The 17,156-nt window shown below is 36.3% G+C and overlaps 1 protein-coding gene across 1 annotated transcript in view; it reads left to right on the top strand.

The window, feature by feature from the left end:
* The window catches only part of GRM1 (glutamate metabotropic receptor 1), a 398,454-nt gene that overhangs the window by 348,559 nt on the left and 32,739 nt on the right, over positions 1–17,156 (top strand). The window contains exons 6-7 of the mRNA XM_077776070.1: positions 2,085–2,211; positions 12,343–13,273. Coding sequence (XP_077632196.1) covers positions 2,085–2,211; positions 12,343–13,273 — 1,058 coding nt within the window. The remainder of the gene's footprint in view (positions 1–2,084; positions 2,212–12,342; positions 13,274–17,156) is intronic.

Below are 17,156 nucleotides of genomic sequence, written 5' to 3'. Positions count from 1 at the left end.
TTGTAAGGTTTGGGGAAGTTTTTGAAAAGACTTAATTTCATTCTACTTTCTAAAGTCATTTGAAAATAAAAGAAGAAAAAGAAACATTTTACATTTTATGAAAATTTTCTGTCATTTGATATTTTATATGTAATTCTAAGATAAATATTTAAATTTTGACCTGCCCTGTGAAAAGATACTTTTATTTTCACAAAAGCTAAAGTTTACATTATTTTAAGGTATGGCAATATTTACAATTTAATTTCTGATTTTACATATGAAAACATTTAATAATATTTACTGTATCAGGGAAGAACTTCTGCTTACAGACATGAAAGAGTAACAGAGTCCAGACTGCCTTTTGCTGTAAACAAGTAAAAAATTTGACATAATATATGAAATAACTGTGTTCAGACATAGGAAAACAGTGCATGACCTTAATTCCAGGGAAGTGAAGGCAAACAAACAAAGTGAACCCTAAAATGACTCAGGCTTTATGCCTGGAGGCAATTCCCTGATTGTTGTTCAATGAAAGAGAATACAGAGCTTGGAGATCATGTTAATTTAAGACAGAACTCAAGGTTTAGGAAGGCCAAGGCAGTGAGCATTTGTAGTACAGTGTAAGAGAGAGGAGATCTATTCAGAAAGAGTCCCAGAGGTTGGCATACATGTTCCCTTTAGTATTTGGTGAAACACCTATCTGCCATGAGTATGGGAGAATTCAAAAAGTCCAGGTAGAAAATCAGTACTGGGGAGCTGGAATCCCTGAACTTAGGAATTGTCTCATTTTCTAGAAACCAGAATGGAGATACCATATTAAATACACAAAGAATTAAGCAGAAACCCCAAGTGGTCACACCTTAATATGAGGCTTCATTATTCTTCGAGCAGACAATCTTCTAGACTTATCCTAAAAGATTAAAAACAAGGCTCAAACTGAGCCACAGGTAGTTTAACTGCCTGCCAGAATAAAGACCAATAATTCTTCAAGGAAAAAGATCCAGCACTCTATACCTTATGTACACAGTGTCCAATATCTGATCAAAATATTCATATCTAGCCACATCAATGATTATACTAAATGTAAATGTATGAAACACTTCAATAAAAGGCAGAAGTTCTCAGACTGGAGATGAAAGCAAGATCTAATTATGTGCTGTTTACAAGAAACTCACTTTGAATGCAGTGTGTTTTGACTTTTTTTTTGTATTATGTCAAGTGAAATTTGCTGACCAAACAAATAGAAAATGGGAGAAAATTTAAACTACCCCAATAATAAATGATTCTTTGTAATTTGGGGCTAAAAATAACTTTTCTTCCAACAATTTATGTGTTCTTTTAAATTCAACAGAGCAAGTCACAAGCCCAATAACAGGGTTGACTTTCTTAGCCATCATTCTGTTTTATGTATATAAAGTTGCTCAGATTTTCATAGTTACAAAATTGATAATTCCTCAGATTTTATGAACAAATAAGGTTTTATTACATAAGAACTTTTGTGGCTAAACACTCAGAAAAGAAAAATTTATTTTTATTTTTTTGAGAACAAATTATAAAAATGAATATAAATAATTTAGCTATTTCATATTGGTAACACTAAAAAAGTTAATGTCATCAATTCCCTTTATGAACAAGATTATTTTTGAAAAGTCCCCAAACCCAGCATGGAATGAACTGAAATTCACATCTGAACTCTAAGATCATCAGGGGTATTAGAATGCTTATACTTAAGGTTGCTTGGCATATAGGATATTTTGAAGAGTTAGTCCTTTTTTTATTTAAAAAATTAATTTTAATGTTTTATTTATTTCTGAGAGAGAGAGAGAGACAACGTGAGCAGGGGAGGGCCAGAGAGAGAGGGAGACACAGAATCTAAAATAGGCTCCAGGCTCTGAGCTGGCTGTCAGCACAGAGCCTGACGTGGGGCTTGAACCCGCGAACCACAAGATCATGACCTGAGCCGAAGTCGGACACTTAGCCGACTGAGCCACCGAGGCGCCCCAGTCTTTTTTTAATTGTAGTATGAAAATACGTCCTTATAAATGAAATAGAAGACTTTCTGGAGAGACCATCTTTAAGGGGTATGAATTATCTCTGTGTTACAGGTCATACGGAAAGGAGAAGTAAGTTGCTGCTGGATTTGCACAGCCTGCAAAGAGAATGAATACGTGCAAGATGAATTCACCTGCAAAGCCTGTGACTTGGGGTGGTGGCCCAGTGCAGATCTAACAGGTAGGAGCTGCCTCACATTGGATCTTGTTCCTGACTACAAGCTTTCCTAATGTGCCCATTTTTAAAATATGACCATGTAGCTAATCCCTTTTTCAATGTTTATTTACAGTGTGCACTTAAAAGTTTTTTTAATGTTTATTTTTGAGAGAGAGAGAGACAGAGCATGAGCTGTGGAGGGGCAGAGAGAGAGGGGGACACAAAACTGAAACAGGCTCTAGACTCTGAGCTGTCAGCACAGAGCCCAATGCAGGGCTTGAACCCATGAAATGCAAGATCATGACCTTAGCCAAAGTCAGACACTTAACTGACTGAGCCACCCAGGGCCCACTACAGTGTGTACTTTTTAATGCTCATGTCAAAGAGCACACAGAAACCTCTTAAAAGCTTTCCAAGATTTATATTGAAAGGCAAGTTCATCTAAATATAAATTAAAGTGTATTAAAGGAACATTCTGGCATACCAGCTATTTTCTGTTTTTCTTTTTAAAAATGTTTTAAAGATATTGCTAGTCACCTACATGTATATTAGCAAATGTTTCTTGACCATCTATGTGTGAGGCAGTATTATTTTTGCTTTAAGTTTATCTTGCTTTATTATTTTATTTTGCTTAAAACTTATCAGAGAAGAAACATGTAAAAAATAATTAAAATTGTTTTAATGTAGTAGACATATTAATAAAATACATAAAACTTGTGAGGCAGATAAGAAGATGAAAGAAATTTCAGAGAAAAAATAGAATATGGGAAAAATAAAGGCATATAACACATTTGGGGAAAACCACAAGTTTATGGGGTTGGTTGATAGACATAAGGACCTAGCAGAGGCCAGAAGTGAGACTGAATGAGCATGCTGGTGGTGGATGGTAACAATCTTCTGCATGACCTTTTCTTAAGGGTTTGGACTGTGGCATTAAGCACAGGAAAATCACTGAAGGATTTAAAGTAGCAAATAGCAGGCGCTCCTGGGTGGCTCAGTTGGTTAAGCGTTAGACTTTGGCTCAGGTCATGATTTTATGGTTGGTGAGTTGAAGCCTTGCACTGAGCTCTGTGCTGACAGTTGTAGCCTGGAGCCTGCATCAGATCTCTGTTTTCCTTTCTCTCCACTCCCCTCCCGTTCATGCTCTGTCTCTCAAAAATAAAAAAAATGCTAAAAGTTTTTAAAATAAAGTAGCAAATAATATCATGATATCTGTGTCCCAGAAAGATGCTCCTAGTGGTAGTATAAGGAGTGCAATGATATATGATGAAAAACAGAAACTAAGAAGCTATTGGTCCAAGTGAGTAATTTCAAAGGATGTGGACTAGGGTGGCTGCAGCAAGAATGGAGAGGAATATATGAATGCAAGAGATGATTTACTAGTAAAATCAATGGGAATCAGATGGATGGATTAAATGAATTTGTAAGTTTCATAAGAGCAATGTTCAAATATACAAGTTTATTTTTTCCTGTGGACCCTCGTATGAACTCACACATAAGAGGTGTTTCACAAATACCTTTCAGAAATTTTAGGAGTAATAGAGCCATAGAAGCTGCCATCTGAGTACATAGAGATTTTTGTCATCTGAGAAATCTCATCCCTCCTTTTAGAAAGGGGAAGCTGAGGCCCAGAGAGGTGTACTTGTATGCCCAAGGTCATGCAACTAGTTAGAAGCAGAGCCCAGTTCCCTGACTCTTGATCCTCTGCCTCCCTGGGTGTTGTTGAAAATCATTAGGGATTGTTTTTTGTTTTGTTTGGTTTGGTTTTTTTTTTTTGTTTTTTTTTTTTTTTACTTTTTTATCTGTTCCCAAATAAGAATGGCAACTAAAAAATTAATGGCTTACTCAAAACACACCAAAAATGGCTGGGTAAATGGAACCAGGTCACATAATGAAAATTTTACTTATTTAGTAAAAGTACCTTGTAAAATATTAATCTTGTTAGAAAAGTTAAACTAAAATGAGTGTCAGAAAGCCTTTAGAAATTATTTAGTACAAAGACCTTCTAAGAAAGGAAACCATACTAGAATGTATTAGGAAGTACAAACTGTATCTCACTCACATTTCTATTCTGTAGCTGAAAATTGGTTTTCAACTTTAATATGCCTAAAAATTCCCCAGGAATTACCCACCTGCAGAGAATCCCATTCACTAGTTCTGATATGAAACCCAGCAGATTCTGAGGCGTCTGGTTCCTGTCCCATCCCTTTAGAAACATTACTCTCTGGCTCATAGTCTAGTGTCTTGAACATCATAGCTGCCTCATAAATGTTCTATTGAGAGAAATAGGAAGAAGAAGGGACTCACCTAAGTTCATCCTGGTCAGTGTGTTTGGTTAATAGAGAAGCCACTATGAGAATCCAGTGTTTTTATCCCTGCATCTAACTTATCTCATGGCTGCATTCAATGGAATGGTTTGGAAAAGCTTTTCCAATCACTTTTAGACAAGTAGGCTTCTCTCCCACTCGTGCTGTGCCTCTGTTCACATCTTTATCCTCCTTCATATAGTATGTGCTTCATGCTGGGCCTTTTTATCTCGAGTCAGCCCTCTGCTATTTGACTGAGACTGCAGCTGACTAGGAAGAGGCTTGGAGACAAAACTAACCTTTCTCAGGTTCATCTCAGAAGTCAGAAGTCCTGGCTTTGAGGTATAAGAATTTTTCTCTTATCTACATTTTCTTGGGCTTCCACCAACTTTTCCTATTGCTCCATTTTCCCTTTGGGCTTATCTCACACATGATAAAGAATCTCTATCTTATTTTAAAACATTAAAATACAAAGAAACTTTTAAAGAAAATCTAATATGTTATCACAATGGAACTCAAAATCATATGTTTTATTCTCTAGAGATCTTTCATTGTGGGTATATCTTTGACCCACCACCAAATGATCATCACCATTGAATTAAGGCTCTTTGAGCTAGTAGTGCATAAAAAAGTATCCTCCTTGACTATACATAGATATTTAATGTGATTATCTTTCTAAAATAGTCTATCATCCATCATATGTGTAAAGGTCACTTTAGTTGAGCCAAGTAACAAATCAGGCTGCCCTTTTCTCATAGCAACAGATTCGATTATTTTACAAATATATATAATATATGCAAACATATATCTTACATGTAGGGTCTTTTGGAATACAGCTTACTATTAATTTATACTTAGTTTTAATGACACCTGTTATTTCTGGATTCATTTCAGCCTTACACATGAATGGAAAATGAGGTCTTATTTGCTACTTATTTGGTGGCATGTCAGGCTCAGAGCAAGGGTGCAATACATGGCAATGTGTTATTGGTTGTTGCCATGGAAACAGTTGTGAAAAAAGAAAACTCACAGGCAGAGAATGCCAAAATTCAGTAGAAATACTCAGAGGAGTAAATGCATTGCCTTTAAGTAGGTGTTTTGCTTTCACAGGAGGATTTATTTTTACTGAATTTTAGTTAACATGAGAAATCATTCTTTAGGAAATGATGTTTTTACTGAAGGTAGAGTTTGTTTATATGCATAAAATCATTTCATAGATAGCTAGTCTCCATATATGCTACAAAAACTTTAATATTATTGAATGAAAACATGTTTATAACTGAGTTTTTGTTTTTCATTAAAGTATGTTGTTTGCTGGCTATTAAAAATGGTGTATTTGTTAAAGGAAGCACTTTATGAAGCGGTTAATAAGTTTTTCATATTTTCTTCATGGGAAAATGCACATTTTAATTCAGCATTTAAATTTCAGACGCATAAACAGGGATCTCTTCTGACACAATATAAAAGTTGACAGTAGTTTAACAATTTGCAAACCAATTATATGTAATCTGATGCTACTTATTTCTTTTATTTTTTTTTTTTACAAATAGTTTATTGTCAAATTGGTTTCCATATAACACCCAGTGCTCATCCCCACAAGTGCCCTCCTCCATGCCCATCTCCCCCTTCCCCCCCACATCCATCAATCCTCAGTTTGTTTCTCAGCATTCAAGAGTCTCTCATGGTTTGCCTCTCTCCCTTTCCCCCACCACTTCCCCCTTTCTTCTCCTCCATGGTCTTCAGTTAAGTTCCTCCCAATNTGATATTTGGGACTCTCCACCTTGTGTACTCTGGCTTCTTTCTTGATGTAGCCGTTAGAAGGCTTTCTCAGTGGGTTCTGCGTCATTTTTCTCCCAATCTCTCAGGTTTTGTAAGGTTTCCAATGGCTTCAGATCTTTTCCATGTGAGGTATGGGTGCGAGTGCCACTTATTTCTTTTAAAAAGTCAAGTAGGATAAGAGGGTCCCCCAGGAAGCCAGACTACACTAAATTTATCATTAAAAGTAGAAAATATTAAGCTATAGAAATTAATTTTTACCATTTCTGTCCATCTCAGTGATTACTGTGACCTCTTACACTATCTACTCATTTACTTAATTTTATATACACTACCACCTACTTTGTGCCAGGCATTTTTTGTAGAAACTAGAAACATATATGTTTATATATGTTTGTATAAAGTTTATATCATGGGGAGGAGTGTCATATGAAACTAGACATATCAACGATCAACTATAAGTCCCACAACAGGGGTATGTATAAAATGTCATAGGAACATAGAGTAAAAAAGCAATTATTTTTCCCTGGCAATACAAGAGCCTTCATAGAGAAAGGGATATTTGAATTGAACATTGGCTATGAAATAGGATTTTTCCTTGTAAGTAATTGATAATAATGTGATAGCATTAAGGAAAACATTTTGACAAAGCTTTATTAATTATGAAGTATTATTATAACTGTTATTAAATGTCCCAAGACACTTTGGGTAGAATAACTGTGAACTTTATTTATTGAGTTATATTAAACTGGTCTTAACCTAATTGGGAAGAAGTCCAGTATTAAATTGTAATTTCTGCTATGCAGTTGGATCTTGCAAGTGAACCAAAATTTGTTTAAAAATTAGGAGTAACTTCCTGTCCCTCCAATCAGAGTTATTACCAGTTCTCTTGGATTTTGCTCAGTAATTTGTAGTCTGCTTGAAGGAAATGAATCTGTCTTATGGCTCTGGATTCTCTGGGATAACTGTAACCACAGATACTGCCAGACCCCTAAGTTCTTGAGGCTTTAGGTATAGTGTGCACAACTCACATAATGGCTTCTGCTTTTAGATGCTGAGGGTCAGGTAGGGCCAGAATAATCTTCACCACTTGTTGAAGGTAACTCCCATCCCTCCCAGTCTTAGGATACCCAAACACACGTGGGGGTTGGACAACTCTTCTCCTTAAACCTCAAAACAGGACAAAAAAGTATATTACATATTATATCACATATATGGACCATATGGATATTGCAGCTAAGTCTCTCAAGGAATCAAAGCTAATGCTTCTCAAATTTAAGATGTCTAAAAAAGTAAAAGAAGAAAGGAAAGAAGAAAAAGAAGGAGAAAGCAAGTTTAAGAATCTGGTTCAAAATATAAACAATCCTCAAGTGATTCTGTTTTGGGTGGTCCTGGACTGCCATTGAAAGTTCTGGTTTCCCCGGAGGAAAAAGAACCTAGAATCTTGACAAGAAATAAAGCAACCACGGTAGAGTTGTAGGTACATTGTTTTGGGGTGTTGTCGACAAAATGCTACTGTTACAGCACAGAGTACTTATATCTCCTTCTAGCATCAGCATATTTTTCTTCACTTATGTGGAGTACACTGTATAGAATAGGCTTAATTTATAGCTAGGCTTGGGACTACTCTGTAATTATTTGTGGAGATGCATGAGTGCCTGTTTTGGCTCCTGGCTACATTAAGGGGACTGATATTTATGATATGCGGTTGAGACTGAAGCTCCACTGGTGACAACCGAAACCAGTTTGTTTACCAATGGATTTCAGCTGGCATATGAGATAGACAGACCTGGCTATATGACTTGAAGATCACAAAAAGACTTCACTGTGAACTTCTGCCTTGAACTCTCAATTCAAAGATGACGTGTACCCTTGTGGGAGTAAGGATCTTAGAGGGCTTGCACCTGGATCTCCCTTTACCCCTTGATGCTTACCAGCACTGTCTTTCTCTTACTATATCTTTTGCCAATAAGTAAAAACATTACACGAGTATGTTCTATGAACCTCCTCGGTCCTTTCAAGTATCTGAACTTGTACAGCCTTTGCATATAAAAACAGTATCATTATTGGAAAAGTTAGTGTAACATACCTAACAATAGCTTGATATAATTGAATTATTGTGTTAATTATAGTTTAGTAAAACATAGGCTCTGGCAAATACTTATTACCAGTAAGGAGAATATTCAAGACAAACCCAGATTTGTACAGCTTCAAGTCAGTAAAGAAGTGAAGTATGAATAAGAAAAAGCATGCAAAGGAAAGTATGATATATGTAAGAATGTTCTTCAGATGACTTGCACAGAAGACCATTGTGTAGTCATCAGCTTGCTATAAGCTTCTTGAGCTAACAGTCAATTTCCATGTGTCTTCAGCTTCTGGAAGCTCTCTACAGAACTTCAAATTAAATTACTAAGGGGTGTAAACTTTAACAATATTAAGGTTCCTTTTTCATTTGTCCAGCAGTTGGAAATGAAGACATCCTTGCACAATTTAAATTCATGAATAACTCTTCCAGTGAAGAGGTTCCCATAACACTAGACCATACTAACTAAGACCACAGAATCGAATCATATTTTAGCCTTTGTGAGAATTTTCAACAGAATTCTTCAAACCGCCAGCAAGATAAATACACTATTTAAACTAGTACATAGTCATAAACCATGGAGGGAGAAAACTGTATACAATTCCTTTGGAGTAACTCAAAAGTTCTCTTGTAATTGTTTCAGTCAATGCCGCCACCTTTACAATTTATCCTAATTAATTTAATTACAAATGAAGCATGAACTGGCCACAGCTGCTATCCTGGAAATGTTTTCCCAGTAGTGTTTAACTTTGTAGCAAATTTGTCCCTACTGAAATGAATTCTTTCATTTGTTCTATCAGGATTTTATCCAATGCCTGATAGATATTTTATCTAATACTATCAAGCAGCCACTCTGATTTTGTCAGATATTTATCTTCATGAATCTTACACCATACTAATTGAATTTCTGGAATTATTTTTTAAGAACTTCTTTTCTGGCCACATTTTGTGTATCTATAATTGGATACTTGAACTTCTCCATGAATTTGCTACTATTAATAAATTATTTATTGTTTCATATGAGACCTTTATATTAAGATTTTTAGTCAGAGCAGTCTGCTTAGCATGATAATCTCTAAAATACTTCTATTATATTTCCAAGGTGTTTTTATAGTATCTATAACTTTTGCAGTACCTTTTTTACCGTGAGCTTATGACAATGAGCAAGGGTTCTTTGATATGTGCTCTGCTGTTGAGTTAATATATTCTAGATCATGGTGTATCATTTTCATATATACACAAAAAAAGAAGAGTTACGATAATCTAGGTACATATGAGAATCAGTATTTTTATGTGCTCTGCCACAATCTGTCTTTCTATTTCTGTGAAGTCTTCTGTCCTTTCTAGAACTAAAGGTATTCCTTGCATAATTTTTAAAATTATACATAGTATAAGTACTTTCATGAGTAGAGTAGCTATAATCAGATCATTTATAGGGAACCATAGCACATCCTATCTAGAAGTAAATCCTGCTATTGTATATGTGGGTTTTGTTTCACAGAGAATAATGTATCCTTCCAATAATAATCTCAGAGTAGTAGTTGTTAGTTGTGGGTCGGGGCATAGGATTTTTAAAGGTTTTCACCATTTCTGTGGTTTTATTAAACCAATTTATCTGATGATTTATTAATAGCAAGATTATTAGTGGACATAAAGACACCTATATCAATAAGAAAGATATATTGTTTCCCTTGGGAGTTCAGAGGAAAGACAAGCAATTTTTGGGTGCCTGTGATTCCCATGGAATTAAGTCATTGGACAGTCCTTCTGAATTTTAGCTAATGTAGGACATTAGTTCTTTAAATGACATTTCTGTTTGAAGTATCTATAGGTTTCTTTATCTACAGTTTCACAAATCATAGACAATAGAGGCTCTTTTAGTTGTTTTACCTAAAGATCCATAACTATATTGATTTCTAGCTTATTTACTTTTTAAGTCTATCTGGAAATGTCCAGTCACATATTGGATATTTTCTAAGTTGATAATTTTACATTTTAATATTTTTGTCCATTTGATTCCCCTAATTCAGGACTGAGCCATTTATAAAATGGGAAGATATAGTCTTTCTTGTCAGGCGTTGAGTCCACCCCAGAATTGTTTGAAGATGTCATAAAATCTGTCATTTATCTTTATTTGGTTTATACTTCTGTATTTTTGTCGAAATAAAAGCTTTCAAAATTGCCTTATGTAATGCATTTTCCATTTCTATTTTTTAAACTTTACACCACAAGGTTATTTAAATCTTCTCTTTTCTAAACTGCTGCTTTTAAACATTTCCTCCATGAGGCTAACAATTAATTGAATTCATTCGTATATATCTGTAGTGTAGGACAATAAGTGTCTAATAAAAATCCTGAATTCTGCAGAAAATATTATGCCTATATCCCTGAAATCATTAATTATAGCTCTTAATTTGGCTCTAGATCAGGGTTTTAATTCAACTTCCCTAGATCTGACTTGTGTTCTAGAAATTTAAAATGTGGTATTCTTTTCCTAATGAAAGCGCTGAGGACAGACTAGCTCATTTACAAAACCAGTTAAAATTGCATAGAAAAAAGGAATGAAAAGAGAGCTAGCTTTTGGAAGGTAAAAAGGTTTGACAAAGACAACATTGGAATTTAAATTTTATTTAGTAAGCTCAGGATGCCAATCAAAAGAGTGGAGTATTGACTATTCAGTATTTTATCTCCTAATTTGTCCACAGCCCCTCTTACATATTGTAATTCATTGAATGTGTCATATCAAAAATCCCTCATAATAGTCATTGTTATTCTAAGTTATCTATCTATCCAATCATTTTTCTAAACTTTATTAAGAAAATGAGAAGATTTAGGATTAAAAATGTGACTTTTTAGAGGAAGCAGACGTTCTCCCAGGAAGAGGCTGAGACTCTGCCATAGACAGGCCCCCGACACACGAGAGAGGGGGGCCTCTCTGATCAGTCAGGAGTGTGCACTTGCAAATGTCTGGCACTCACTTGTTTGTTGCATTGAGTCTGCTCCTTCTTGGGTGATTATCAGATGCATGGGTTGATACTGACTGAATGGCTTGCAGAAATCATGTTCATTGACGGGAGCTGCCATTGACTGAACAGAATTAAAACAGGTTCTGTTCCCATGGCTGCAGGAAAAGAAGTGTTTTCTTAAAGTTATGGACACATTCTTATTCTTGCAATTTGGGAATATTGGCCCAGACTAAACACAGAGTTCTGTGAAGAGGTTGTCTCCAGGACCTGACAAATTTCTTTTTCTCTGCACTATACAACACAGACTTTATTCTCCATCTGAGGGAAAAGATAAGCCAGGTATTTAAGAACACAGGGCTGTCTCTCCTTTCAAGAGATGGGTGATGGGAGATTCTATCCTTCCTTGGTACATCTAGTAGCAGCGGATAACTCAAAGGCCCTCAGATGCCACAGATGGATTATACATAACTCAAGGGGTGAGACAGAAGTGAGTAATATGTAATAAATGGGAGAATGCGGATTCTTCTAAGGATTTCAAAGAAAATTTATGTTTATAACACTGCTGGCCAAGAGAGTACTTGTCTGTGAACTGGGCTTACCTCTGGACAGTTACATGAAAATAAAAATGTTGTTAGTTTATTGCTTACTAACATTATTACCATTTAACCTTCCCTGGAAACACAGTTTAGCTTCCTTCTTTTTCTTTCTTTTTCTGAAAGTGTAGAACGAAGTTCCACCCACAGAGAGACATCCATTTATAAAGCTGGTGTTGGGAGAAAAGATTATTTTTATAGGCTCAAACATGTCACAGTAAGCTTGTGATTAGATCAGGTTTGAGAAAATGATTGTCCAGACAAGACAGTAGTGTATACTTATTTCTGTAATAGTGAGACATTTTCACACATAATTAAAATAACACAAATTGTGGAAGATGTGAACATAGCTATGCTTCTGGTAACTAGTAAGCAATGTTGTTATTAATTAGCAGAAATCTTGGATTTTAAAGCTGTTTTTCTCATTACAGGCTGTGAACCTATTCCCGTGCGCTATCTTGAGTGGAGCAACATAGAATCCATCATAGCCATCGCCTTTTCCTGCCTGGGCATACTTGTCACCTTGTTTGTTACCCTTATCTTTGTGCTGTACCGGGACACACCAGTTGTCAAATCCTCCAGTCGGGAGCTCTGCTACATTATCCTGGCTGGCATCTTCCTCGGTTACGTGTGCCCTTTTACTCTCATTGCCAAACCTACCACCACATCCTGCTACCTCCAGCGCCTTCTGGTTGGCCTCTCCTCTGCCATGTGCTACTCTGCTTTAGTGACCAAAACCAACCGAATTGCACGCATCCTAGCTGGCAGCAAAAAGAAGATCTGCACCCGGAAACCCAGGTTCATGAGCGCCTGGGCCCAAGTGATCATTGCCTCAATTCTAATTAGTGTGCAGCTAACCCTGGTGGTAACCCTCATCATCATGGAGCCCCCCATGCCCATTCTGTCCTACCCAAGTATCAAGGAAGTCTATCTTATCTGCAATACCAGCAACCTGGGTGTGGTGGCCCCTCTGGGCTACAACGGACTCCTCATCATGAGCTGTACCTATTATGCCTTCAAGACCCGCAACGTGCCCGCCAACTTCAATGAGGCCAAATATATTGCCTTCACCATGTATACCACCTGTATCATCTGGCTGGCTTTTGTGCCCATTTACTTTGGGAGCAACTACAAGATCATCACCACCTGCTTTGCAGTGAGCCTCAGTGTAACGGTGGCCCTGGGGTGCATGTTCACTCCCAAGATGTACATCATTATTGCGAAGCCCGAGAGGAATGTCCGCAGTGCCTTCACCACCTCTGATGTAGTCCGCATGCATGTTGGCGATGGCAAGCTGCCCTGCCGCTCCAACACTTTCCTCAACATTTTCCGAAGAAAGAAACCAGGGGCAGGGAATGCCAGGTGAGTTATCTGACCTGGCTTTGCCTCCCTCTCTTGTCTTTTCTCTTTTCTTCTATTTGAGTAAATCATATTCTTCCATTCCCCCAATGGTTTTCATTTCCTTTCTTAATCTTTTCTCTTTCCCCGCCCTTCCCCCTTACATTTCATATTCTCTGGCAGTAGGAAATACTAAAGGTCTTCTTTGTTTTCATTCCTTTGAAAAAGCAGGGAGCATGAAACAACAGCCAGCTGAACACATCTGTATTCTTACCTAGAATCTTCAGCTTCTGTTCTGCCAACAATTGTTTCTTTTCACATGGGTCCTCCCCTTTATGGATCATCAACACATCTCTGGGGGCTGGGTTTGAGATGCAAATTCTAGTTCTAATTTTTAGTTTAGAATATGACTGAATAAAGTTTCTGATTTATTTTTATCACTCTGGAGCCTCACCATTACTAATCTGGGTTGGAGAGGAAGGAAATTAACCACCTGTGGAAATTTGACTCTTTCAAAAGTTGAGTGCAACTAGCAGCAAGTCTTCTGAGATAAGCTTCCTTAAGCAACTCTCCTACCATGCCCCTCTTATTTATTGAGCATTGATGTATATTGTAATAAAGATGTTCCATCATGCTACATGTGAATTGAACTACCTACCTCTACTGCAAGGTCACGATCAAAATGACTTGTTTCTGAGCCATAAAACACCAAAAGAAATAAGAAACTAAATAAAAGTGAGGTGCTCCAAACTGACATGTATGCTTGAAGCTGAAAGGTAATTGAACTATCCAAAAATTCCCCTATTTTTCTCACAAGCAGTGCTAATGTTTCTTTTTGAAATAATTCTTTATAAGTGAGGAATTTTAAGACAAATAATTATAACATATACATTATTTTGTAGCTATTCCACCCACCTGAACAAGTCAAAAGACTAGGGGAATAGGTATTATTTTCCCCCATTTTGTAAGTGAGAGAACTCAGCCACTGTGAAATTCTGGGACTCCTAAGTGTAATTCTATCTAGTCTGCCATTCTTTGTGTAGGTCTTAATTTCTTACACGAAATTTCTCGTCTTAACATATGTCAAAAAAACTGACATGCCTCTGTGTTTTGTATCTTTACTTGCCAAGCAGTACCAGGGGCATCTTTTACAGAAATCCTGTAATCGGTTTGAGGATCAGGTGAAGGAGTGTATAGGAAAATATATCTTTTAAACCATAGAATTATTATTATTATTTCAAATAATACATAATATTTTTTTAGTGTTAAGGGTTAAGATCATAGTGCATGCCTACTTATTGCTGTGTCAGTTCCAAGATCTAAATAAGATACTGGTCATAAAAGTCGCTTAGTCATTTTTCTCCCTTGCCAGGCTTTTCACGCTCACCAACATCCCCTTAGGAGTAATCCCCTACCAGGGACTCATCAGTAAGCATGAAGGCAAACCAACAGCGCCATGAAATGAGAAAAGAATAATAGACCATAGACACAGAACCCAGATGTAAAATGGCAATAACAATTTTCATTAAGAGGGAAAAAGTGAGAAGAAAAGCAAATGAGAAGGGAGAAAACACTCTTTAAGCTGGAGTGTTTGTACCCACTAAAAAATGTCCTTTATTGTATCTCAAATGGCATCGTGAGGATTCCATTCGACCACCTCCCTTTATGCACGTGCACATTTCTGACTCCTCTGACTATATTTTGGCTTTTCAGAAAGTTTCATATGATATTTGGTCATAGTCATTTCTGAAAGCTGTTCTAGCCATTAAATGAGAGGCCTATATGATCAAGATATCTTGTTTTGCTACCCAGGGATATGCATTTTTGAAAGCTCTCCCAGTGATTTTATGTACCCTGTACACACAATTTTATAAGCGCCTGTCCAAGAACTGTGACTAATGAGTAATATATAGTGCTTGCTGCTGGGCTAAGCTGATGTTACTTTAACAGTTCTTAGCAATTCTCTGACAGCCAGGCATTGTTATACATTCCGATCCTCTTCTCATACCTGGAACCTCTTTCCTCATAAGCTGAGCCTGTTCCCTTCGCCATTATGAATTTAGAAATCAATTTTATTTGGGATCCTCCTTTTCAGAGAGAAATCAGCTTGTTCTAAATTGGATTGGCTTTCTAGAAAGTACTGTTTTACCAGTAAGCTGCTCCTCTGTTAGCTATAATTTATCAAGCACTATCAGATTATGATGGTAGGAAATATGCTTCTAATTAATAACATGGAGCTTTCTTAGTACAACCTGTAGCTACTGAAAGGTGAACCACAGCTGACCTGAGGTACAGAGAGTATTTGAGGCTAAACTTTTTTGGATCATAGACGTTTAATGTACTCATTTTCTCATTTATTCTTCTGTGTCTTCTCTTGATTTATTTTTCTGTAGACTGTCTATGAGGCTGTAATTTTAAATTAATAATATCAGTGCCTACATTTTTACCTTTTTAAATGCTATTTTGTGTTTTTCTGGTTTGTCCCCAAACTTACAAGAACCACAACAATCTAATACTTTTTAGAGCAACTAAGATCTAGCAGAGTTTTGCCAACTGAAGCAAGGGCCTAAACACTGGAGAGCATATCACCCAATGAGTTTATTACCATTCGGGATGTGTAATTCCTACATTTATGGTGCACTGAGGGTGTTCAGCAGTCTGCATATGTAGCTATAAACACAGAACAGCTGCTGTCATGAAGAGCTTCCAACTGATCTATCTGTTTGAATATTATTCTGAGGAGTTGCAAGTCCGACTACATCCTCGTAAGAGGCTGTTTCTGAGATGCTCAGGAGGGGTGACGTTGTGGGTCTGTTTTTGCAAAGTGTTCCGCAGTTTTTAAATTTGACTCACAGCTAACCATCTGACACAACCAAAGGTCTGGGCACTTGCTTTGCATTTTCTGAAATGTAATTTAGGAGAGTGTAACCCAAAAACTGGGTGTTTAGGTTACCTATAGTTAGACATCCTATTAAGCATAATCCTACCCTAGAAGATGGGTGGACTAGTATAATTGTCTTTGACACATCTAATTCTTTAGCTGTTAACTTGATGTATTTGAATAAGAAAATGTTCAGGTTTAACCTAAATAAAGATAGTGGTAAAATCCTCTTGCTTGGCAACAGAGAGTCCTAGACATTCATAATGCAGTAAATTATTTAGATACAAATTACTTATCATTTCCTTTTAAGCAAACGGAGTTAACATTATACAACTGAAAAATTAAAATATTTTGTAAATGACATAAAAACTACATATATTCTTTTAAAAACTACATATATTAATGATGTCATTTTCTGAGTAAATGACCTCACTGAATGCCAATCTGATGGCATGTGAAGCTGAAATGTGACATGACACTTATATGGCCTTTTGCATGCAAAACTAAAAGCAATTACAGTCACAAAAACACATTACATTGATGCAAGGAAGTAATTTTAAAATGCAGGTTCCTAGATAAATAGAATATTATCATGTTCCTGTGATTGTTTCTTAAGCATTCAAATGTATGCTTCTATTGAGTGCAAAAGCTAAGTGAAATACTAAATAGAAAGATGCGCTAAGGAAATTTTCCTCTTGGTCTGCTAGAAACATTTTTTTGTCTGCAAGTAGAGGTCACAAAGCCTGCAGCATTCATGATTATGCCCTGCGTATGCCTTTTAATTTGACTTTCTTCTTTTGATTATGAAAGGAAATATGAGAGGGAACCCACAGACATCACAGTCAAATAGAAATAACACATTTTATTTCATAGAAAGAACTCAGTCATTATCCTAATAAACTTATAAATGTGAAAATCTGTCATTTTGAAATCATTTTTCTCATAAGCATACAACAAATGGCTTTAAAAGTATATTGCAAAATAAAATTAGTGTAATTCTTCCCTTGCATTTAGAGTAAATATCTT

Source organism: Crocuta crocuta, unplaced genomic scaffold (assembly GCF_008692635.1).
Source record: "Crocuta crocuta isolate KB4526 unplaced genomic scaffold, BGI_CrCroc_1.0 scaffold25, whole genome shotgun sequence".
Taxonomy (NCBI): domain Eukaryota; kingdom Metazoa; phylum Chordata; class Mammalia; order Carnivora; family Hyaenidae; genus Crocuta; species Crocuta crocuta.
The sequence above is the reverse complement of the archived record's forward strand: the minus strand, read 5'-3'. Positions and strand labels throughout refer to the sequence as shown.